The following is a 25,009-nucleotide window of genomic DNA, read 5'->3' on the forward strand; positions in this document are numbered from 1 at the left end:
TTCCATCGTCCAAATGTCGAAATAAATACGCAAGTTTATTACGAATTAATGATATTACTTGCAATGTCACGAGCATCCTGACAGAAAATCACTATTTTATTTGCTCAAAGTTAAATATTTTGTGAGCTTTGTCTGTCAGCAAATCAAGAAAGTCGACTACCAGAAGAAGAGAAATTTTTTCGCTGATCTTGACCATCAATTTCAAAGATCTACCTAAACGCTGATTATGTGGGTCTAGTGAATTTTGCTCAAATTTTCTGTACACGCTGAATACATCTTTTCTGTGAACATTTATGAAATAAACATGCGGAACATAATGTATCTGCCATTTCTAACTTTACTCATAACAAAAATACACTTAACAGGTAGAAAAACCAATTAAATGCCTTTTTTCCATAGGTGCATAGATTACTTTGATCGTTGTTAAAACCTAACTTAAAATTGTACTCTGTTAAGAAGATAAAATACCTATTAAACCTAAATAATGCATTATTTTCTATTGTTATATCTATAAATATCTCATAGATCATATAAAATAAAAGAAGGGCCAAGAGCCAAATGTTGACATTTAATAAAGACAATTTACTTTAAATTAATAAGCATTACAAATTAAAAACAATACAAATCAAATAAAAATAAAATAAAATAAAAATATCTCATAGATTATTCTTTATGAGATATATTTAGTAGAAAACTATTTTGCGAAAATTATTAAAATTGTTAAACTGCAAATTAAATTGTTTATGTGTTTGTTGTATTATATATTATTAATTAACTAATGAAAATAAGGCTACAAGCCAAAAGTAGTTATTCAAACCGTTTATTACTAAATTAAAGACACAAAATAAACATGAAAAAACAAACATCTTTTCGACACTTATTTTCAATATGTAACAACAATATTTCAAAAATCTGATATATACTCTAATATTAACGCAACATTTAACCAGATTAAACAATCTTTTTAATATTTTGCAAGTATTATTGCCAAAGTTATTTTTAATATGAGAAAAGATAAAAAGATTGTTAAAAAAATATCTGGTTTAAATCTGCGTTAAATGTTGCGTCAATATTAGAGAGAATACGTATCAGATTTTTGAAATATTGTTACACAGAAAATGACACAATAAGTGTCGAAACGACGTTTGTGTCTTTCATGTTTATTTAAACGGTTTGAATAATTACTTTTAGCTCGTAGACCTTCTTTTCATTAGTTAATTAATTTATTACTTAAGTCATATATTATTATATCATATTATTGAAAATATATATTTTTATATATGAAATATATAAATAAATGAGTTGTTTACAAAAGAATATCTGTTAATTAAAAATTGAAAAAATAAAAGTAGTATTAGAAATATTAAATATTTACAGTGTGACGTATTTTTCAAAGATTATGAATGAAACATAAAACAATAAATTGCATAAATAATTTTTTTTTTAAAGACGTGGTTGTAAATTGCATCGCTTGCATAAGCAAATTATATAGTTCATTAAAATTGCGATACTGCGTATAGTAGTTTTTCATTTCTTTATTTTTCAATGAGTATTTGTATAAAAAAACGCAGTAGACCATTAACCATTTTCTCTTCTTCATAAATAATGTTACATGTTTTCTACCTTGATGTGTAATATATATTTCTAAATTGAAATATTTATGAATAGAGAGAGAAAGTATTCTGTAATTGTCAAAGATATTACGTGAGAAAGTTATTTTTGGAAACTGCTTATTACGGCAAATGAATGATTAATATGTATGATCTAAAGACCGCAGCAATACTTTAATGTCTAAAAAAATTTTTTTTTTCGACATTACGAGTGATGCTCATACCATCGTCAAAGAGTCCTGAGAAAAAAAATGTTTCAGCATGACTGAACAACCAATGATAGTTCGTCAAAGAATTAGTAAGAGAGAAAGAGAAGACATCCTCTAATAGTATGAAATTTCACGGTGAAACTTCTAGGGTCCATCATTAATTCAACACGAAGTCATGCGAAGCGATGCTGAAAGTTTTGCAATTTATAATCGGAAACAGCATGGCCCGTACTGTATTTTGTTCCTCATAGATTATTTTAGTACTAGCTACTTTATTATTGCTAATTAAAATAGATGGGAAATAGTTATCGTAAATCAATTCTTAATTAAAAATATCTTCAGTTAATGGTATTAAATCAATAAATATAATTATTTCTTTTTCTAAGTGTTTTGAATAATATATTACATTTTGTCGTCTAAACATAAAATTACGGAACTGTTACTTCAACGCATGTATGTTACTAATTTTTCATCAAAAGGATACAGCTTTTATCGTTAAAATTTTTAATTAAAATTGATAATAATGCAGTACTAATTTTAATTGAAACTAAATGAGTAACTAGTACGATTTTAATCAAATAAATTTTTCAAACTAAAGACTAGCTCTTACTGGATAATACTACATGCGAGATCGGAATTATAGTTGTGCAACGCTCTTATGCTTTTAAATTGTAGTAATGACGCACAATTTCCAGGAATTTCATTAATACACATGTATATTTCTCGAATATAGAAAATTCATATTAATGCAGATTTGTTTTTTTCCAAGCAAAAGTTTATGAAGACGAAATAGTTTTAAAAGAGTTCCATCTTTATATATGAGAATGTATGAAAAATGAAATATATGGCTTTGTCGATGATTACAGAAAATTTTAATCGATTTCTTTAACATTTTAACAATAGATTTAAATTGAATTTCACATATGAGGAACGTCTTTCGACCGTAAAATTATGAGTTCTAGTGGTGGATTCTTCAATAACGGCGATTTTTATCAAAGATTCAAATACATAAAAAGTAGCTGTTAGTTATGCTATTCAATTACTTCAAGATAAAATCACAAAATCAGTCTAAATTGACTAAGAAAAGTCTCTTTCTAAGTTAAATGACTAGAACGCACGCGAGCACGTGTCGATGAGCTCGCACTGTCTCGCGCGCACCGACCAGTCTAAAGGTTTTCGATTTTCACTCCACAGGGAGACTTCGCCCCACCATCATTTTCATTATAATACCGCGAGAACATTTCAGAACCATTGGTCGGATCACAAACGGCTCGTACAGTTGATTCGTGGTCATCCAGCAGGACAGAAGGATCCATCTGAAGACGCACGTAGCCGATCATCTCTTTTATATTCAATTTTTCTCTTTCTTCCTGAGGGCGGGCAACAACATTAACATTTGAAAATTATCATGATCTTAAAAAGATCGCGTTATCAGAATTCTCTGATAGGCAATTTAGAAGTGAACATGCAAATATAACGCAGCCTTGTTCAGACGTGACTATAAGAGTTCCATCGTCCAAATGTCGAAATAAATACGCAAGTTTATTACGAATTAATGATATTACTTGCAATGTCACGAGCATCCTGACAGAAAATCACTATTTTATTTGCTCAAAGTTAAATATTTTGTGAGCTTTGTCTGTCAGCAAATCAAGAAAGTCGACTACCAGAAGAAGAGAAATTTTTTCGCTGATCTTGACCATCAATTTCAAAGATCTACCTAAACGCTGATTATGTGGGTCTAGTGAATTTTGCTCAAATTTTCTGTACACGCTGAATACATCTTTTCTGTGAACATTTATGAAATAAACATGCGGAACATAATGTATCTGCCATTTCTAACTTTACTCATATTTTCCGCGATCTATGTTTCCACCTTCGCCGAAGAAATATCTACAAATATTCCAAACAATGACGCAAAGGAACCGACTCTCCGAGTACGAAGTTTACCAATGACGATCAATGTAATTGAAAAAAACTGGACCAGCCTGTCGGAAATGTTGGATGTTTTTAGTGCGCGTAATTTAGTAAGAAATTGGATCGAAGGGAAGTACCCCGTCGGAACACAATGCGGCAAAGACATTACGACATACGTCGATGCTCTGAAGAATGAAGAATTATGGGCTCTTAAAGGTAAGCTCAATCTTTCCACTTTTGTTTAAAAATATTATCTCGTTGTTCAATTGAACTGCTATTATTTCAATTCTAATTTTATAAATTCTCAAAAATTGATTAATATTTCTCCTTTCTATACATATTAAAAGATATTTTCATCTTTTTGATAAATTAAGATTTTTATGAAAATTGTATATCTTAATATATATAAGTAATAAATGAATATATATACAAATTTTTTAATGATTTTGTATATAATTATGATACATTTTTTACCGATTCATTTAATGTGTGGTTTATTTGTTAATTATAAAAATAGTAATATTACTCGTTGAACAATTTCTATAATTATTTTTATTATTTTTTCAAAAATAATAATTTGAGAAATTATTTGCTAACATAAATTATATTTATAAATTTTATATTTATAGGATCAAACTGTCGTAGTTTTTATGAATTTATCAATTGTTTTACAGTTTGTTTAATTAATTGCAATATATAAACATTATTTTGAAACATTAGTTTTGTGTTGAAACCTTAGAACTTAGAACACGATAGTTCCATCTTCTAACTTGCAATTGAAGAGGGAATAAACGAAGATGACTCTCGTCCCTTTTTTACTACAAGAACAAGATTTCCTTTGTTCTTATGAAATAAATTGTTTGCCATACATTGCAGGAAGTTGTTTTTAATACAACTTCACAACGATATATACGTTTAAAGAAGATAGTGGTTATACATACATCGTTGATTTCCTAGTAGATCTTTATCTTTTACCTTTTCGATTTTCGAGTAGATCTTTATCTTTTACCTTTTGTTTTTTTTTTTAAATTAATTGCTACAATTTGAATTACAAACTTTTGTCTTTTATAATTTAACGTAATCGATGCCTCTAGTTGCGTTACATAATTGTTATATCTATTTTTACGTCATAACAAGTACTCAATAATTCACGGTATTACTTTACATAATCAATTACGTTATACTAGGCGTAATATATTTAATTTTTGATCTGATTACATCGTTCTCTATCTCATATCGAACGGTTTTGTACGTGCCGCGTGTATATGTAACTTCCTATGCATTACAACTTTCTCCCTCATGCAGCTTTCTACATTACATTGCACTGCAGATAATCGTGCTAAATCATTCGGTGAGATGCGAGTTATTCGAACGATCCCCTTCCAGTTGCATCACGACTGTGGGAACGAAATATCTTGTTTGCACGGCATATCTCGTAATTGTCCACTGTTTATTGTAATGATAGATTTTCAGATTTTAATTTTGCGGAATCTTAATTTGAGAACACTATCAAGGAAGGTATATTAATATTAAGTATGACGAAGCAAATACGTACATTATGGCACTCTTCATAACTTTCCCCGTGTAAATATCGATTTTGGGTCTGTCGAAAGGTTTACCGTTAAAATTAAAGTCGGTTAAAGATTTGAGAACACTCTGTTCTCGCGCTATCCGGTTACGTATGAAAGAAATAGGACGCCGACGTCAAAGTCATGTTGATGAACTGGCCAGGAGCATTCTCACTAAACAACGTCTGCTTTCCGGTTTCCTCCCGTTTGCCTACTTTCGTCACGAGGTTTCACTTTTAGCGACACAAGAAAGAGCCGATCAAACGTGTCGACTTCACGTGAAACAGCCGATGCGATTTCGTTAGCGAGTCACGCCTTCGGCGCTCTTCACTTTCCTTGATCAATTGATATTTTGACACTTTTGCTGAATATATATAAATTGAAAATAGCAATAATTGTTTCTTTTTTTTTTTTAATTTTTTAAATAACTTACTCGTCAAAATTTGATTTACTCGATATCAGTAAATTTTTATCCGAAAGGATAAATATATCAGTTATATATTTTCTCTATAATATTATTTTATATTAAATTATTTTTTATTTAAAAAAACGCATATTAATGAAAGAATATCTTATATTTTCCAAAATTTGATCTTAAACTGCATAACAAAATTTTTTTTAAATTGCATATATCAGTTTCTAATTTCATTTTAAAAACTGATATAATCGAAGTAATATTAAAATATATAATCTAGTTAAATATTGTATAGAATCTTTTTAAGATGCTAAAACTACGAATACGGTCTGCAGTTGTTACGTACTTTTCCTTTCAACGTTATGCCATCTGAAAGTAGTGTAGCGAAAGTAAAAAGATGATATTTCAATTATACATTATTCGATGCATAAATGTATACACAAATGTTTATTGATTATATTTTCATCTTGTTATTTATTTCTTGTAAATAATAATAAAATTCGCAGGAGTGCCAAAAATATTTCTATAAATATATATAGAGAAATCGTAATGTATTCTAAATTTAAATTTAAATATGTTTTAATGTGACTTATATTACAATTTGTTGTTTATATCAAATACAGAATACAGTTATATATTATAATATTTATAAACATTTAAGAAATATTGGAATATTCGTTATAAATTTAAATACTTACCTGCCATTAATATTCAAATATTGATGACGCAAATGAGATAAATTAGTTGACCTTTATTAGTTCTAGTTCTAGTTTACTAGTCCTAGTTTATATTTATGTCAAAGAATAACTTTATCTATTTTTGAATATTAACTGCAAGGTATTAAAATCATGCCACTATATAATTGCGCACATTTTTGTTAAATTACAGGTGCTTAAAACTATGTATTTAGATCATTTCAGTATATCTAATACATACATATATATGCACGCCTTTTTTCTCCATATGAATTTCTTCACGAACAGGAACTTAAAAGGAAACCTGTCGTCTGCGATTCAGATAGATTCGAAATTTTAAGTGGGTCAGGGTTTCCTTTCTCGTATTTCATTCTTGCGAAAACAAAATACCAATGTCACGATTTTAGAAAAAGTTATCGACAAAATATCAACGATTCGTAGAAAGAGAACAATAAACGAGCATTTTACAAATATAGAATTTTGTGCAAGCACGTGAGCTTCAATTACCGTTCTCTCTTTCTCTCTCCCTCCCCTCTCGGCGATCATCTATGATTATATTGTATATATAAAGAAAGATCCAATCAAGATGAAGAGGATGAACCAATACAATAAACGAATTTCATTGAGATAGGCCGTATCGTAATCCTACTCATTATCTGGAGGCGTGAGCCATTAATTAAAGAAGAAGAATTTCATTGAGCGTGAATGATGTTGCAAGTTTTGCATCAATGAATGAAAATTTTATTTTATCGATATAAGCAGAGACAAAAGTTCATTACACTCGCTCATACTCATTGAATCATTGTGAACGCTTGCTCGTGATCGTTCGTCCTTGTCAGCTTGGTTTGAATCCACCTTGAAGCAACGCTTCTCGATAACCGGAAAACATTCTCCTTAACCGGCCACTACTTTCACCCTCCACGAGTCCGCACCTGTATCACCGTTGTGGCATTCGCGAATTTCGCGAACTTCATGCACGAGGAAAGGTGAAAGGCTCTACGCTATACATACCGAGAGAACATTGTCCGAGGAAAGCATAATCGTTGTGATGCCTGAAGGGCCATTTGTTTCGAACGACGCCGCTCTTTCGACACAAACACGTTATTTCCATCTATCTGCGCTAGCTACGCTATTTCTGTCTAGATAATGTCACTTCCTAGTTTCTACATATCGTTCAACAATTCAGAACATCAAAATTTGTTGAAAAAAGATGCCATTATTAATACTATATACTATTACGCATAAAAAGTCGCATCCTGTTTATCTGCGGAGACAAAGACATCCATGAAAATACTTGATATAATAAAGTCTATATAAGTATTTGACTTTCAAAACACTTAAAGTTTCCGTAGATAGGAAAAAAAACTCTAAAATTTTATTATAATATGTATTAAGCTTTGCATTCCTTTTAAAAAGTATACTTTATTATTATATGCGCGAGTTATACATTCTATTAATTTATTTACAAAGACAAAAATATCTGTGAAAATATTATATGTGAAGCCTAAACATTTTATTTTTAGAGTATTCTCAAGTTTTTACAATTATAAAGAAAGAAATAAAAAACTTTATTTTATAACAGAATAATATAATATTATAGCATTCTATACAATATATAATTTATTATCATTTATTCATTTATCGAGTTATTGTACTGTTTAATGGCTTGCGCATAAAACGTGTGTATTGTGAGGTATACCTACTTAACGTAAGTGGCTTTTGAGGAAAAATTCTAGTTGTTGCATGATGCTTGACAAAGTACTTTATTAATTTGATTATTCGTGAGTAGACTAGTAATTATTGTGCTATGGCAAGAAGAAACTGTATTATAAATTTGATCTAATCTTGATTCCACGTTTTTTCTCGTGCCCTTGAAAAGCGTCAATCAGAAGATTTATTCAAGTTACGTAAATGATCTCTCTAAGTGATTAGATAAACAAAATTGTATATACGAGGTAAATACATAAGTATACACGTTTTACAATCGAGTTGCAAAGACGAAGATGCCACTTGACTATATAGCATTAGAAAGTGGTGAGCCCAAATCGGCATTGCAATTATCAAAATTATACTATTTGAAAAGAGGAAAAATTACATGACAGCGACAGTGGCAGCGACGATGGCTGAAGACGAAATCGTGAGCTTTCGCTTTCGCGGAAACACGTTTGTATTACTGTCCAAACGACTTGTTCCTCGTGCAATATCCTGTTTATTTACATGTATCCTCATGATTACGCACAGGTATAATTCGTAAAATCTAACATGTGTGATGACTCGCGATTTTCCGATATAAATTATTATATTTACATTAAATATCCAAGCGCACTTTAAATTATATAAAACGATAAAGATATTTGATCAATTACTATCCACAAATATTAGTTAAGAATTATTTGAAACTTTTGAAACTTTCTTTTTAAAGCTAGAACTAGAAAGAACAATAGAGAAAATTTATTTATCAACTGCAAGCAATTTTTAGGTACGCCACAGTATTCCCGTTATACGTGTGTGGTTAAAACTGATTAAGTAATTCATGTGTTATAATATATTACGCTATATGCAGCACAACATTAATCAGATTTGTAACTGACAGTGATTGAGGCGCTATAAAATTAACTGCTACCGATCAAACGATATCGATTCTACAATAAATGTCGCTATAACGGAACTGTCATCCGTACTTTCCGTGTATTTTATAACAATTAATCTTATTTTATTTTAATTGACGGAAACATATCCACTATAGCAATTTATTACTTTTACACTGAGCAAAATGCTTTGGTTATATCAACAAGAAGTACAAACAAAATGGATTTTGATTACATTAATCAGAATTTTAATTATATGATCGAATTACAGGTGATCTCAACCAAAACGTTTGATTAACCAGTATCTGATTTGTACCACTTTGGTTTATGCAACCAGAGCTTTTTTGTGTATAGTATAATTATCAGAAAATACGATTGCGTAAAGAAAAAACAACAAAGTCGGTGAAAATAAAAAAAAAATCCGTTATTTAAATTTCAGTAAAGTATCGTTAAAAAGTGTAATTTATTTAATAAAAGGATACATAGATGTGACGTAATAGACGGGCTTCGTGTTGATAATTATATATTATAAGAAGAAATTAAGTCATCACGTAACTAGATCAATTAGAATAGATAACGGTATAAGTAGTGTTAAATGATCTTAAAATAGCATAATCTATAGACTTTTTGAACACATTAGAATGATCTATTAAATAATGATCTAATATTTAATATTACATATACAAGCTCTTATTTTATTTCTATAATATTTAATTCTATTAAAGAAAAATGAAATATGTTTTAAATGTCTATGCTGTTTAATGATGAATTTATTCTAAAGAAAATTTTGAATTTTCTCAATATTCTGATTTTTTACAAAAATAATTCCATATCTTAATCAAATTGCTTAATTGGTAACATACACAAGAGTATTAAGAACAAAGAAGTGTCATTGTTGCGATCGATCATTTTACTATAGCGGCCAATTGCGGATTCACTTTGGAATGTACTAATCTTATTGTTGCAATAGAGCAACCATAAATGACAGCTAAGGCGTTGCATTAGAAACGGATCGCGTTTCACTTTCATATATCGAGGTTATTATATTTCTGCGTATGTCAGAAAAAGAAAGTTACCGCATCTCTTTGGCGCGCATGTTTTACAATCCACATTCTCGCTTTTATTACGCTCGCGAATCGTCAATACTGCAACGGATCTTCTTATACGGCCATAAGTAAATGCTGTCTTATAGTAACAATTTTCGCCAATATTAAATACGTTGGGGATATATTGGGCTAATATTTGGCTAATATTATGCCACAATTGTGCTAAAAACATTTTAGAAACTGGTTTAATGGTTTATGTTAATGATATCTCTCTCTAAATAATTGCAAAATCACAAACTAATATATGCTAATATAGGCTGTTATTTCTAATTAGATTTGTAATATAAATGGGGATTATTGTTTTTTTGTATAAATTTACAAAAATTTCCACAAATTATAGATAAACTAATAATTGAACTTGTGCCTGATTTTACTTTTAACTTTAAATTTTATTTTTAATAGTTATACTATGAAGAAAATATAGTTTTGAATGTCTTTATAATATACATTTTATCGTATGATAAGATTCATATAACTCGTATGATAATATTCTTATTAAAAATTATCGTATTGGAATAAAAATAATCGGTAAATTTAATAACATTATCTTGTAGTTTAATATTAAAAAGGAGATCAGTATTAACTTAAATTAACCATTATTTTCTGAAATGTAATGCGTAAAAAATTCGTTACATTCTATCCAAAAAAGTACGAAAAAAATTTTAGTTGACACTCATCGTGAGAATCAAGTAGTTAACATTAAATAACATATAAATTTAGTTTAATGGGGAAAACATATCTATCAATCAAAATCAGCAAATATATTTCGTATAGAACGATCAAAAATATTTTATATAATTTTCAAAATAGTTGAGTTTTTATTTAAAATTAAAATTTCAGATACACATATACCTGTACAAATTCTTCTGAATTCTAACAAAAAAGGTAGAACGCTTTCACCAGAACATTGCGTGAAACAAAGAAATCATGCGCTTTCTTTTTCAATTAATATAATCAAGGACGCAATTACTTGAAATCTTTAGTGCGATCTGCATTAATACAACTAAAAATGTAATCCTATTCTAAACGGATGTTAATATTGCTAGTGCCAGTTAAATGTATATAACATTATCATACCAATCAGATATGCAAAGTGCAAACGCGTTTCTCTTTCCAAACTACTTTCTCTGCTACATATTATATACATATATACATATATATATATATCACAATTATATATACCAGAGAAAGTATATGTATATATATGTACTATCAAAAAATAAGCAATAAAGCTAAGAACCCAACAACAAAAAAATTAAATATATTTCGGTAGAATATAAAATATTCGATTTTATAAATGTTCTTTACTTAATATTATACATATGAACCTTAATTAATAAATATTCCTGTCTATTATTAAATAATCACCAAAGTATTTTATTATTATTAATTTCTATAGTTATGATAAAGTTTAACGAAAAATATATACATTTGGAATATTAAATGTATACTACAACAATTAAGTAGATTGTGATTACATCATTTAACTTAATGATTCTAGAGGCATCATCATTTTAATTGGATATACCCGAAATAATTTTTATTGCTACATTCACGAACGTTAACTGTATACGATCTTATGTCATGGCTAAGCACAACTTTGACTTCTTATTGCACAAGTAGATATCTATTAACAGTATTGGTTGTGATATGTTGCAAAAATATGGAATGTAGAAGGTCTCTAAAATTGAGCAAACTGTAAATTGGGTAATAAAAATTCTAGTTCTCAAAAAACTCTTAAAATTCCACTTAAGAGAAACAGGAGCGGTAAAGTGCAATGTCATTATCTTCGCACGTTCACTTTCTTCTGCAACTTTCAATACTCGAGTGTCGGCACAATACAGCATACTGCTTAGCCTTTCTTTACGTTTACGAAATTTGTTGCAAAACGATAAACTTGAATAATTAAATAATATCTGAAATTCTCAGAGAGATGTAATTAAAGTAAATATTATTTAATAATCCAAGAATTTGTAAATATATTACGACAGCTATTCACATATAAAATTTAAAATAGTCAAAATTGTTACGAAGTATGTAATAATAAACTGAAATAAATAAAGATATATGTATATATATATATATATATATATATATAATATTTTCCAAGGCATGAGAATACTACACATGTACCTATTACGTGTGTATGTATTATAATTTGTATTTAGTATGAAGACTGAGAGAGAGAGAGAGAGAGAGAAAAGTAAAATAATAAGCTATTTGACATATTACATGTAAAATAAAATATAATATAACATAACATTACCTCTATTTTTCCTAAGACTTAATAAGATTAAATGCAACATTGCGTATTTATGTCTCGGACGTGAATAAATCGAACAGTAAGGCGAGGCTGAACTTGACTTTAAAATGCAATGAAACTGAGTTATAACGTGAAATTTATTGTCATGCTAATGACAACATGAATTCGCGTTGTGTCACGATTCATGAAACGATGGTAGTGAATATTAATGATCGATAAGTGAAAGTCTACTAAAATTGAAGATTAAAAAAGATATAAAATCTTCCAATGTTGCTTTTATTTTTATTATTTTTGTAAGATTTTTGTCATAAAAGTTCTAAAAGTTTTATACATTGTAAAATCATATATTATAATTTTGAAAAAAATAAATTAAATAAATATTTTTAACAATTTTTTTTAAACAGAATATGATACACGTACACACACACACCTAAATTTTACACATGTTGAATAGTGGATATAATTTCGCTTTAATTGATAAAATTGATTTTTTCTTTTAAATTAAAAAATTAGTTAATATACTTTAATACTGTTAATAAAGTATACTTTATACTAATCTGAATAGAAAAAATCATATTTCAATATTATAAAAAAATACAATACGCCTAATTGTCAAGGTCAAAAATTTCATCTTTGTTAAGAAAGATAATTTTATAAATAATACTATATATAATTATATAAATATCAATTTCACGAGGAAACAAACAATTATAGTACAATCAACAAACTGAAGTTTGTTTAAAGTAAAATTAATTATTGTTACATTATATATATTATTATTAAGTATAAATAATTTAAATTAAAATTGATAATGTTTTTATTATCATAAATTTGATTAAAATTAATTTTATGTTAAAATTTAATACCTGTACATACAGTATATACATAAAATTCGGAAAAATCAATTTCTAGAACTTGACATCATATTGTACGATACCATAAAATTTTACCGAATCGAAAGTAGGAATGGAGGGGTGACGGATGAAATAATACAATAGATTAGGCATGAACCTCGCGGGTACGAAAAACACCAATGACGTTGACCGCAGCTGCAGCCGCAAGCATGACGTAACGGAATCGCGATCGAGCTAAAACCTATGTAATGCAATCCTGTATATCCACCGCCGTACTGACGATTAGATAATATCTTTTACTTCCTGAATAGAAAGTATGTACTTCTCGTATGAAATCTCCGAACGTAAGCCTCGCCGTTTTCGCGCCTTCCCAATGACGATCGCCGTTGCATTACGTGTTGTCCACGATAACAAGAATACTTTATTGCATCACTCGCAAAAAAGCTCGCATGCTCACAACGATTACGCAGCCTGGTTATTTAATCAGGTAGAAATTACGCACTGCGTCTCGGCATTTAAGCAAAGATTACTAATTTCATATTAGATAATAACCAGCTAATACTGCTGGCTAATTTATGAACCATGTTACGTACCGCAACATTCCGCTGTGTGGATATTGATTATTGTTTCATTTATTGTAAATATATATATATATATAATTATATTATTTATATAATACGTGCAATGTGTATTTTTTACAATTTGTACGTCCTAAAACATTCATTTCAAAATTTATATATGTATATATATAATGCTTCCATCAAAAATCTCTGTCAATTACAACAAACAGTCCCACAAAACGAACGACTTCCGTTCTTGTCATATATTGTGTAACAGCTTTTAAAAGCTTCTAACAGTAAATGTTTTTTTTTTAACATTTCCACCAATGCAGTATGCAATAAAATGTTTAATCCAAACAAATCCTTTATTTCTACGTTTGTTAATCATTGTGTGTGTGACGTAATAAATATTTTTATTTTAAATCCCTTTCGAAACATTAGAAGCAAATGAAAAATTAAAGAATTATACAGCAAACGAAAGTAAAGTTATTACCATTGATTTTAAAACGCACTTTTTTATTTAAAAAAAGCTTTTATGTCTAGAAATTTTCGATTTTTATTTTATTTAATACAGATCTTAATAAAAAAAATTGCTTCTATAACAAGCTTAATTTGTTACTCAAAAGGTGTGATATAGATTCTGTACTACATTTTTTAATATGTAGTAAAAAATAATAATTTAATAAATTACTTCAATTTAAAGTAAAAATGTCTAAACATACTTTTGTTATTTAAAATAAAATATATGACATTCACTGATTCCTCCTTGTTTCAGTTGATGATGCATCTGGTAGATTCACTAATGGATTTTTCTGGGGTAATACTTATTTTACGGGATCAGCTACTGAATGCGATTACATTGGAACAAATCCATCGCAACATATATATTCAAAAAATAATGTAAAAAATCCTGAAGTTACAATTAATACGGGTTTGAGCGGAGCTAGTACCTGGTCTGAAACGGATTTCGTGGAGGTGCCTTTTCAATTGGGATTTTATATGTTAAAACTTTCTATAAACGTATCTTACACACCAGTAAGTATCATCAATATGTTACAAACTTATATGTATAATTTACGAACAAAAATATCTCAAAAATATTCTCTATTTAATCTATTTTAATTTATTTTATGTCTATTTTTTCTTTTTCATAAATATGAAGAAAATTCATATACACTATTGTTTACATAAAATTTATATTAAAAATAAAATATAAACATAATATATTAATACTACTAAACATTAAATATTTATTTAAAAAAATGTAAAACTAATATTTCTTCTAATCTACCATAAATATGAAATATAAAATACCGTTTTTATAAACGTAATGTTTTCAAAAAAACCTTGTAGAAAAGTAAAACATGTTATAAAAAAATGTTAATATTTTCAATACCTTGGTAATTATTTTTTAATATACATATTAAAATTTCATTACAAATATAACATATAATTTTATTTAAAAAAACTGACATGTTTTTCAAATTCTTGAGTTATTGCTCTTTTAAAAAAACATATGAATTTAGAAAATATCTTATGCCTTTGAAAAGAAAAATTTTTTTTAGATTGCATGTTATTTTATGTAAAGTTTACAATATAAAAAAATATGTTGTTTTTGTTCTGTTTTTTTGTTAGACAAAACTAATTCATTTGGGCGTTTGTCTACCGTTCTCATGCACTGCTTCCGACGTTACCGTGATTGGAAAACTCGCCGCAAGCAAATTTGCAGCGAAGCATTCAACGATTGAAAAAGTTAGAGACCAGCATATTTCATACGATATGTACACAGATCCAGTTTTCTGGGTTTTAACGTAAGTTTATTTATTTAAAAAATTAATTTACCATTTCTTGCAGTTAATTATTTGATTATTACAAAAAACAAGTCATATCATGCAAAGTTTCATTTTAAACATATATAAAATTTATATAACAATATAATTTATATATATATATTGTTTTTATTTACATTGTTATATATTAAAAGATAAGCATTGATATATTTTGTCAATTTAAATTTAAATATACACAAGCAAACAAATGTTAAAGCTAAAATATTATATTTTAGCGGTGTCAGTATAGTGGTTCTAATACTGATGATTCTTGGTACCGGATATGATTATTATTTATCGAAAATGGCAGTCCGTAAAAGAAATACAATCTATGATTTAGAGAAACATGGAAAACTCGATCATCTAACTAATGGCGATCGGAAGGTCATAAATGGTAAAACGATTAATATTCATGTTTAAGAATTTCTTGATCACCTGTTAATCATTTTAATCATTTGCTATAACTTGTATCATTTGTAGGACAAAATAGTATCAATATATTAAAATAAAGAAAATTTTTTCTTCTGAAGAAATATTATAGAATATTTATGCATCTTTTTTTGCACAGACCCTTTATTCAATTTAAATTTTTTTACTTATTCTTTTAAAAATTTGATGTTCAATCTTTTTATATTAAGTATTTCTTTATAAATTTTCAAATATATTTCAAATTAAAATTGGTTAAAGAAAGACAAATTTATGGTTAAATAAAAATAAGATTTTGTTATAAATATACATATATAGAATTAAAATCGTTAGATTTTAATCTTGGAAACTAATGTTTAAAGAGACATCTATTCCGGAAAAATAAGAAATCATGTATGTATAATATAGAAAGAAACGCGAGGAATCTAAAACACTGTGCAAATTGAAAATTATAGAATCATAGAATTATAAAAATTAAAACGTAGAACGTAGTCCTGTTTTCAGTAATATACCTATACGTAATAAAAGCTTTGAGGAAAATCATTGTTAATTTATTATTATATTAATTCATGCTATAGTAACTTTGGCAAATGTAATTTTTAAACAATTAACATAGCAATAGATACCTCATATACCATGGAAGTACCGACTAATGCACGACTTACAGACCAGACAAGACAAAGACGGTATTAAAAGTAGTCACATGATTTATTATTATATTCCGTAGCTGTTCAAGGTGAGGTCTACCTTCCTGTTCCAGTGGCAGATTCTAATAGCAATGGTGTGCAGTCGATTAATAATAATAATAATAATGGTCTCGAGAATGGTTTACAACCTCCTACCAAAGAAGAACAACATCTTAGTATGTTAAATTATTGTCTTATCTATTAAGTGTAGAACTATCATCATAGAAATATATAATATATCATAAAGAACAAACGAATTAAAATGTATCACAAGAAATCTAATTTGCGAACTTAAAAATTTAACATTTATTTTGTATAAAATTATAAGCGAGACTAGATTTTTCTTTATCTATTTTTAATTTATATTAATTTAATTTAATATACAATTAATTTAAAATTAATTAAAAAGAATTGTAAATAAACTTATAAATAAACAATTTATTTATATAATATTATAACATTCATGTTCAAAGTATTATTCATTTTTCTATAATTTTGATTTAGATTAAAATTATATAACTATGTGATATACAATCCTATTTGTATTTAATTAGTATATCCGTTATGATACGATGTATCTTCAAATTTTTTTATTTTCGCAGGTACTTTCGAAGAACTTCTACTTTCTTTTTCCGTTCCTGCTAATGTGAAGATCATCTGCGACCGTAACGTAGGCAGCGACACAATTAGCACTGTGCACGGGCTCCGAGCGATATCAATGGCCTGGGTCATTCTCGGCCATACGTGCATTATTGTTTTTAAGTATTCGGATAATATGGAGTATCGCAAAGTGGTAGAGAAGCGATTCCTCTTCCAGACCATCACAAACGGCGCTTTCAGCGTTGATACATTTTTTTTCATGGGTGGTTTGCTCGTGAGCTTTCTGTATTTCAGAACCAATGCCAAGGGAGACCTAAAGAGACTCACACAGGGCACGCGAGGTTTCGCCGCAGGCACCCTAAAATTTATTGGACTCCTTGTGTATCGATTTTGTAGGCTCACAGCGCCGTATATGTTTATTCTGGGTGTAGTCGAGATCTCGATGAAGTATTTCTACACAAATTCTGTTTTTGAGCCTCCTACTGCAGATCACTATAACTGTCCCAATTACTGGTGGAGAAATTTGCTCTACATCAATACTTGGTTTCCCGTCGATCAAATGGTGTGTGTTTTTTTTTATTTCTTCTCTATAACAGAGAGAATTCATAATTCTTTAAATTTTTCTGATATTGACTGCATAATTATTTTTAAATGTAATATTTTATAAAAATAATTATATAATACAGAGTTTCAATTTCATATTATTTATCTCTCCAATTCTAATTTAATCTCTGTATTAATTTTTTTCAATTGATCCTTTTTCGGGGATTTTATTAATCTTATTATGTCTCCATCAAACAAAGATGTAAGTGTACATTGTAATATTACAGTGTATGCTTTGGAGTTGGTATTTAGCGGACGATACACAGTTCTATATTGTGGGTGGAGTGATTTTGGTACTGGCTACGAATCACTTCAAAATCGCAGCTTGCGCGTTAGTCGGTCTTCTAGTAAGCTCATGGATAACTACCGGCTATATCGCTTTAGTTAACAATCATATACCGAGCATGGACGATCCGTTGGCCCTTTTCGACAAGATCTACGATAAACCATGGACGAGATTAGGTCCTTATCTGATCGGCATGAGCGTCGGCTACTTCCTCTTTAAGACTGATTGTAAAGTAAAAATGTCTAAGGTACGATGTTTCCAAGAGAAAGTACATTCAACGAACATATTTAAAACAATTTAAAAAATGTGTGAGATTGTTATATCTCTTAGTGTCTTTATGACATGTGTATGTTTGAATATTCTTCCTTGATTATAAACTTCATTTCTAGACTACCGTTGTTGTTGGATGGCTCTTGTCTTCTGCGTGTCTCTTGAGTTTGCTTTATGGTCTTTATGAGGCAGAACTTACACCTGTCACTGCAGCTGCGTATTCATCTTTGAGCCACAGCGCGTGGGCGCTAGGTTTAGCGTGGATCGTAATAGCATGTAGTACTGGCTACGGCGGTGAGAAATAAAAACATATATGTTGATGAATCATTGGATTAACTGTAATAAATATTAGACTGATCAATTTATGTGAACTACATTTGGACCATTGTGAACTGGAGTGTTAAATCGGTATTGTTTCAGGATACGTAAATAAGATTCTATCGTGGCCTCTTTTGTACCCGTTCAGCAGAGTAACTTACTGCTCCTATCTAGTTCATCCACTTGTGATCCGTCTAACCGCTATGAATCTAGACTCTCCGTTTCATTTAGGGAAGGATATAATGGTAAGTCAGTAGCTAAGGAGAAAATTTTATGATTAACGATTAACAGCGGATTGTCATAAAACACTTTATTTTTTCAGATGATAACATTTCTGGGGCAGCTATCGCTGTCGTACACATTGTCATTTATAGTGTCACTCGCCTTTGAAGCACCGGTGGTCAGTATGCTAAAGATTGTCTCACCGAAAAAGCGGAAACGTATACAATAAAAATTAAAGTATATTTGATACATGTCATACACTCCCGTACAATTATTTATATGATCTTATTTACACATTATGTATAGATTTCGTAAAGATCTGTGAAGAAAAAGGATAAAATATCGCGAACATAATTACAAGAGTAGAGTATACACATGTATTTTAATACCATTTATTTGATTTGTTTCAAATATGTAAGTTGTAGACTTTTTTGTGTATTGCTAGATGTAAAATAAATTATTTCTCTTTGTATATAAATTCCAATATAAATAGTTTTATTAATGAAGAAAAATGCTCTGGGAAAAAGACTAAATATACAAACTTTGATAATGACAGTCGACTTATTTGAACTAAATGCAAGAACAATTGAATATATAAAAAGAGTACTATTTTTTATTAAACAATATCCTTTTTATGAATAAAATAAAAAATAAATACTTATTTATGTTTCTTACTTGCTCATATTATCATCATATGCATAACACATAATCTTTAACATTAATATTACATATTAATGTAAAATATGATTAGCCTTTCCCTTACAAAGCGCCCTCTATCGCAACTTCTGTATTAACATCAACGAAATATGGACCTTCATTAACAAATCGCTTGAACTTCTGCATAGTGTCCGCATCGAATACATTTCGCTCCGCTTCAGATAAACATTTCACAACTTCATATTTTGCATCCTTACATTCTTTAAACGATTCGATGTTTCTATCTAATAGAAACTCTATCAAACCAGGATACGTGGATATGTATTCTTGTCCCCATACTTGAGAACTAATAACTGCTAACACCTCTAATCCAGCCTGTCTGATATCAGCGAATGGTTGTCTGCATATTGCCACGATCATTCCCAATGGATCGTCACACAGCGAATCAAACCACAGCTTTGTTAAGGACAAAATTCTGTTGTCCTGCTCGACTCTCTTAACTTCGAGTATAAGGACTAGGTTGTTTAGGCCACGAATTCTCAAAGCAGTGGGCATTCTTTGTACAATCTCAGCAATTTTCTTAAGAGCGCCCGGCATCGCGTCTCCGAGAGCTTGCAACGCATATTTTCCTTCAATGCTCGCAGATACAAATCCCAGAGTATCTAACGCAGGGCCTAGGATATTCTGATCTCCACTATCTATCACATCAAAAAGTGCGGAGATTATCACGGGATATCTGGCAAATAGTTCGTTGGGCCAATGACGGGCAACGTTACCGAAGAACTTCATCAAGCCGGGTATCAAAAGATTTGACAAGGGATTCTCATTGACTTGTGATATTTTTTGGACTAATTTGCTCAACACCTCTTGTTGCTCCAGATAACTTAAACCTTCTTCGAACACAGCTAATTGAGTTAATATTTCCAAGGCATTCAACTGAAGCAGTATATCTTCGTTTTCTAGTACATTGATTAAACTGTTCAGAAAGCCTGATTGGGCTGATACTTCCAAAGCCTCTTGAGATGTCTTGGCTATGTCCACAATCACTTCATAAACACGAAAGCTAATGGTATCATTCTGTAACAGTCTGGCAAATGTTCTCAAAAGGTCACCTTTGTACAAAATGTGTAGACCATTTGGATTTTCTCCAACTGTTTTCACTACGCTCATCGCGCATTCGGCAACATTCAAATCGTTATCGCCGATTCTGTTTATAATTGAAATCAGAAGAATGGTGTCTGCAAGTAACTGAAATATCTTTTGCGGATGCAAAGCTGTGCGCAAAAACTCACGTAACACAAGCAATCTCACACTAGCATTTGGATTAGTTATTAAAGCAGATACTTCAACTAAATATCTCTGATAAATTTCCCCAGGTTCCAGCATGCTGAACAAGATGGTCAAAATATCGCATATCTGCTCTACAACTTCTCTGTAAAAAAGAAAGGTAGTTCTTTTTGTTCTTAGTAGCAATTTTAGAATATTAAATGCAAAATTTAGTAGTATATTGTATAAGAAAAAGTAGTTACATACAAAGTATTATAACAGTTTAAATAAATATAAAATAAAAAGATTTAAATGTTGGGCCAATCAAACTGTTTATACAACGTGATAATCAAAAAGTGTTGAAACTAATTAACTTATTTATATATACAAGCAAAATAAAATTAATGTAACGCCACTTTGTCAAAGAAACCAATTATTTTATCAATCTAAACAGTGATTATTCATCTATAAATTCCTGTATTCGTTTATTGCGAAATAATATTTATTAATAACAACTTTCTGATTGTCATCTAAATGCTTAATATTTGCATTAATAAGATAAAACGTTCTACATTTAAAAATAAACGATTAAAGCTTACATGAACAGTAATTGACTATATACGGATTACATATCTATGCATAAATTGTTGTTCATGAGAATCGCAGAAATTTCACTTATCATCATACCTGTCGTTCGAGGTTAGCTGCGAATAGAATGGTCTGTAGTCTAAATTACGAGCGATCTGCTCGGCATCTCGGTTGTTCAAAGTGCTGAATTTGATTTTGATGTCCGTGAGGACGTTCTTTCTATCCTCGACATTGTTCAATTCACACAGTTGCAGGATTTTCGCTTGGTACCACTCTGCCATGGTCGACTCATTGACAATTGACACTGTAGTATTTTTTGAGGTAGCGGATTTGACCTAACCTAACCGTCCAACCCAAATAACGACATATACTTTGATTTTCTAATTGGACGTGGGTCACATCATGGAGTCGAAAGTCGCAAACGCTAATAGACTGTTCGTTACTTGCACTTTTTTCGTTTTCCTTCTCAACGCCTAAATATATATTTTTTCTCTTTAAAGTACAAAAATTGTTTATTTCAAGCAATACGAACAAACTTAAGAGTGCATTATTTCATTTCATGCATGGAACGCATGCTGTATTGTTTTATTCTTGTTCGCCGAATTTATTATTAAAACTTAGTAGAGTGCACCAGAGAGGAGTGCACATTTATCTGCATCGCAATAAGGTGTAAACAGTTGTAAATGAGTGTAAATGAATTAGTCTGCTGACTCCGCTTCGTCCGGTTGTGAATTGACGCCGACCCTGAAATGTGTCGTACCGTACATCAGCTGCAAATATAAATATAAGATCATTTTCTACGCAATGTCAGTATCTAACAAAAGTAATTTAAAGAAACGGCATAAAGTGGGAATACAATTACGAAAAGTACAATACTAGTGTTTCAAACTAGAAGGGATATAACCATATAGGTACGTATTGTGATCATAATAAATACTATTTCTGATTATTACGATAAATCAAAGTGTATTAATATAAAGGATATGTTTTACAATAATTTTTCTGGGGTTAAGAGGTTTTAGACGTAGATCAAATGGAAAGGTTTTTTTCAGGTTATCGAGTCTGTAGAAATCTCGCTTTCTCGGAAGAATCGATCTTAAAATGTACAAAATGATATCGAGAACATTTGTGCGCGAGGGTGTAAACACGTTAGAGCCTTTAAAACGCAGCCCGATACAACGGGGTCTTGTAAAAGTAGAGAGGGAGACTGACAAGTCCAGAAAAGTTGCCAATCTCAAGTGGTACTGGTTCGGCAGGTATATAAATTACATCAAGAACTATGAGCATACGTTGGAGCGTAAGTTCCCGCGTACCATGCAGATGTACCGTGTATTCAGTGTCGGCACCAGAGATGTGTACACAAACTTAAAAAGTTTCGTCACTGCGATAAAGAAGCAGGGATCGAACGGCGTAAATAGCTTAACACGGGAACAGCTGCAGCTGATGCACACGATGCCGAAGGATCTGCGAAAACTCTTACCGTTGTTTCTACTGTCGGCTGCGCCGTTTACAAATTACATTATTTTTCCCCTAGCTTTGTACTTTCCACGCTACTTACTGACGTCACACTACTGGACGCTGCAACAGAAGCTAGAATTTATGCTGTCCGATCACAGGGCGAGATTGAAACACAACAAACCATTGTTCAGGTGCATGCAGGCGGAGTTCAAGAGCATCAAAGATAAAACACTTAAAATAAAATGGCGAGACGTTATAGCTTGCTTAGGAAGTGGTACACATCCAACCACCAAGAATATCATAGCTTGTTCCAAGCTTTTTTCGGGTCCACCATATTCTCTTAATAATCTCAAAAGGAAACACCTGGTAAGTGTTTTCACAAATTGCACTCGTTTTTTCTAAATATAAATTGATTCTCCTTTGAGAAAGCTTGTCTCATAATATAGATAATATATATGCTTTCCAGAAAGAATTGTTGGCAATACATGGTATGTCACTATGGAGACCTTTCAAGAGGAAAAGATTGATGGAAAGGGGTATGTTAATATTGCGAATGGATCGTGCTATCGTACGAGAAGGAGGAGTAAAAGAAATGTCTAACGAAGCGATACGATGGGTACATACTTTTGTTAGTTTAACACGCTTTTTAGTGCATTTTTTAAATATAGGCTATATACTAATATAAAAAATGTATTAACGATATTTTATTATGAATTAACTTTTCAGGCATTATCTTTTAGAGGCGTAAATCCTGCAAATATGTCTATAGAAAGTATGAGAAGCTGGCTTGAGCAATGGTTAATAATATCAGCATCTGTTGACCAAAATAATTTATCTTTGTTATTACATAGCCCTATTTTATTAGCTTATAATCATTCAACAAATTGGACTCTTATATATAATTGAAAAACCAACAAAAAGGTTTTATAATTTTTTAGTTTTGTTGCTAAATGTACAATGTTTAATACGATAAATGTTATTTTATTTATACCAAAGAAATATACGAATCATTTGTATCTATTTATATTTATTTATTTAAAAATATATACCAATCATACAAGTGTTATTTATAATTACATAAAAAACAAATACATGTGTCATATGTTCATGTTCATGCGTGTGTGTGTGTCGCATTTTATTTTGTATAAATCTATATAAAAAAAAAACCTGTAACTATTTTATATACACTTTAACATACTATTTTTTGTATACAATTGAGTATAATAATATAATTTGTTATTATATAAAGAAAAAATAAATGCTATTCCAATCTAAAAAAAAATGGCGAAATAATAAGAGAAAGGAAGAAACGTTTCAATAAAAAAAATTCACAGGCAGATCTATACTAATAAAAGATAAGCAAATTGATAATCAGTAGACGTCTTATCTATGTGATTCGTCAAATGACGAGTCCAAATAAATAATATCTTAATTCAAGTTTAAATCTAATAAGTATTAGTAAAAAATATAGATAACCAAATGATTAAAGCACTATCGGTAAACGACTATCAGTAATATGCATAACTCAATTTTTATTAAAACTCAACCTTGACACATTTAAGTACTACATTAATTTTTTTTTATTATTCTTTTTTCGTTAAGTTAACTTAAATATTTTGTCATAAAATATACAATCAAATGATTTTCATTCCTATTAAATAACAGAATAAAAATATTTTACATTTGTCATGCACAAGGAATGAAAATGACTTAAAAATTTCATATACATATAATAATATCTACATAAATATATGATAAGATTAATCATCATACAAAATTTTGTTTGCTATCGTAAATAATTTATTGAAAAAGAAAATTTGTGAACTAATAAATTATTTTTTATTATATGTATTTTTGTAATATATATATTTACAATGTAATTTGTACTATAATATTAATATTTGTAATGTATTTATAATATATTCGAGACAATTGACGTTGGGATAACAAATATCCTAAAATCTTAAAGTATCTTTGATACATATCAGTACCTGATATATTGTAATATATATATA

General features: G+C 29.5%; 3 protein-coding genes across 4 annotated transcripts; 2 read left to right on the forward strand and 1 right to left on the reverse strand.

Moving 5' to 3' along the window:
- The first annotated feature begins 3,630 nt into the window (after window positions 1-3,630).
- LOC108780804 (nose resistant to fluoxetine protein 6) lies at window positions 3,631-19,377 on the forward strand. The gene is made up of 10 exons (XM_018548623.1): window positions 3,631-3,952; window positions 14,561-14,820; window positions 15,421-15,596; window positions 15,851-16,008; window positions 16,768-16,902; window positions 17,329-17,888; window positions 18,157-18,462; window positions 18,605-18,779; window positions 18,906-19,048; window positions 19,126-19,377. The coding sequence occupies exons 1-10, from the start codon at window positions 3,631-3,633 to the stop codon at window positions 19,252-19,254; spliced, it is 2,364 nt and encodes a 787-aa protein (XP_018404125.1). The 3' UTR covers window positions 19,255-19,377.
- A 404-nt stretch (window positions 19,378-19,781) lies between these two features.
- Window positions 19,782-21,999, reverse strand: LOC108781404 (26S proteasome non-ATPase regulatory subunit 5). The gene is made up of 2 exons (XM_018549359.1): window positions 21,636-21,999; window positions 19,782-21,114 (listed from the first exon to the last, which is right to left on the reverse strand). The coding sequence occupies exons 1-2, from the start codon at window positions 21,815-21,817 to the stop codon at window positions 19,785-19,787; spliced, it is 1,512 nt and encodes a 503-aa protein (XP_018404861.1). The 5' UTR covers window positions 21,818-21,999; the 3' UTR covers window positions 19,782-19,784.
- A 110-nt stretch (window positions 22,000-22,109) lies between these two features.
- Window positions 22,110-23,901, forward strand: LOC108781753 (LETM1 domain-containing protein 1). 2 transcript variants are annotated; one of them, XM_018549832.1, is made up of 4 exons: window positions 22,110-22,447; window positions 22,589-23,360; window positions 23,461-23,610; window positions 23,721-23,901. In XM_018549832.1, the coding sequence occupies exons 2-4, from the start codon at window positions 22,638-22,640 to the stop codon at window positions 23,898-23,900; spliced, it is 1,053 nt and encodes a 350-aa protein (XP_018405334.1). In that variant the 5' UTR covers window positions 22,110-22,447; window positions 22,589-22,637; the 3' UTR covers window position 23,901. The 2 variants fall into 2 exon arrangements, with proteins under 2 accessions (XP_018405334.1, XP_018405340.1); XM_018549838.1 differs by lacking the exon at window positions 22,110-22,447 and having other exon boundaries at window positions 22,549-23,360.
- Window positions 23,902-25,009: the final 1,108 nt, after the last annotated feature.

The sequence above is a fragment of the Cyphomyrmex costatus genome, unplaced genomic scaffold, assembly GCF_001594065.2.
Source record: "Cyphomyrmex costatus isolate MS0001 unplaced genomic scaffold, Ccosl1.0 scaffold123, whole genome shotgun sequence".
Classification (NCBI taxonomy): Eukaryota; Metazoa; Arthropoda; class Insecta; order Hymenoptera; family Formicidae; genus Cyphomyrmex; species Cyphomyrmex costatus.

What these genes read in the sequence shown, in the direction of transcription:
- LOC108781404 (XM_018549359.1), bottom strand. Translation starts at nt 21,817, where the DNA reads ATGGCAGAGTGGTACCAAGCGAAAATCCTGCAACTGTGTGAATTGAAC. An exon ending in CAGCTAACCTCGAACGACAG is followed by an intron (nt 21,115 to 21,635) that starts GTATGATGATAA and finishes TCTTTTTTACAG; the next exon opens with AGAAGTTGTAGAGCAGATAT.
- LOC108780804 (XM_018548623.1), top strand. Translation starts at nt 3,631, where the DNA reads ATGCGGAACATAATGTATCTGCCATTTCTAACTTTACTCATATTTTCC. An exon ending in TAAACGTATCTTACACACCA is followed by an intron (nt 14,821 to 15,420) that starts GTAAGTATCATC and finishes TTTTTTTGTTAG; the next exon opens with ACAAAACTAATTCATTTGGG. An exon ending in CGATCGGAAGGTCATAAATG is followed by an intron (nt 16,009 to 16,767) that starts GTAAAACGATTA and finishes TATATTCCGTAG; the next exon opens with CTGTTCAAGGTGAGGTCTAC.
- LOC108781753 (XM_018549832.1), top strand. Translation starts at nt 22,638, where the DNA reads ATGTACAAAATGATATCGAGAACATTTGTGCGCGAGGGTGTAAACACG. An exon ending in ATCTCAAAAGGAAACACCTG is followed by an intron (nt 23,361 to 23,460) that starts GTAAGTGTTTTC and finishes TATGCTTTCCAG; the next exon opens with AAAGAATTGTTGGCAATACA. An exon ending in CTAACGAAGCGATACGATGG is followed by an intron (nt 23,611 to 23,720) that starts GTACATACTTTT and finishes TTAACTTTTCAG; the next exon opens with GCATTATCTTTTAGAGGCGT.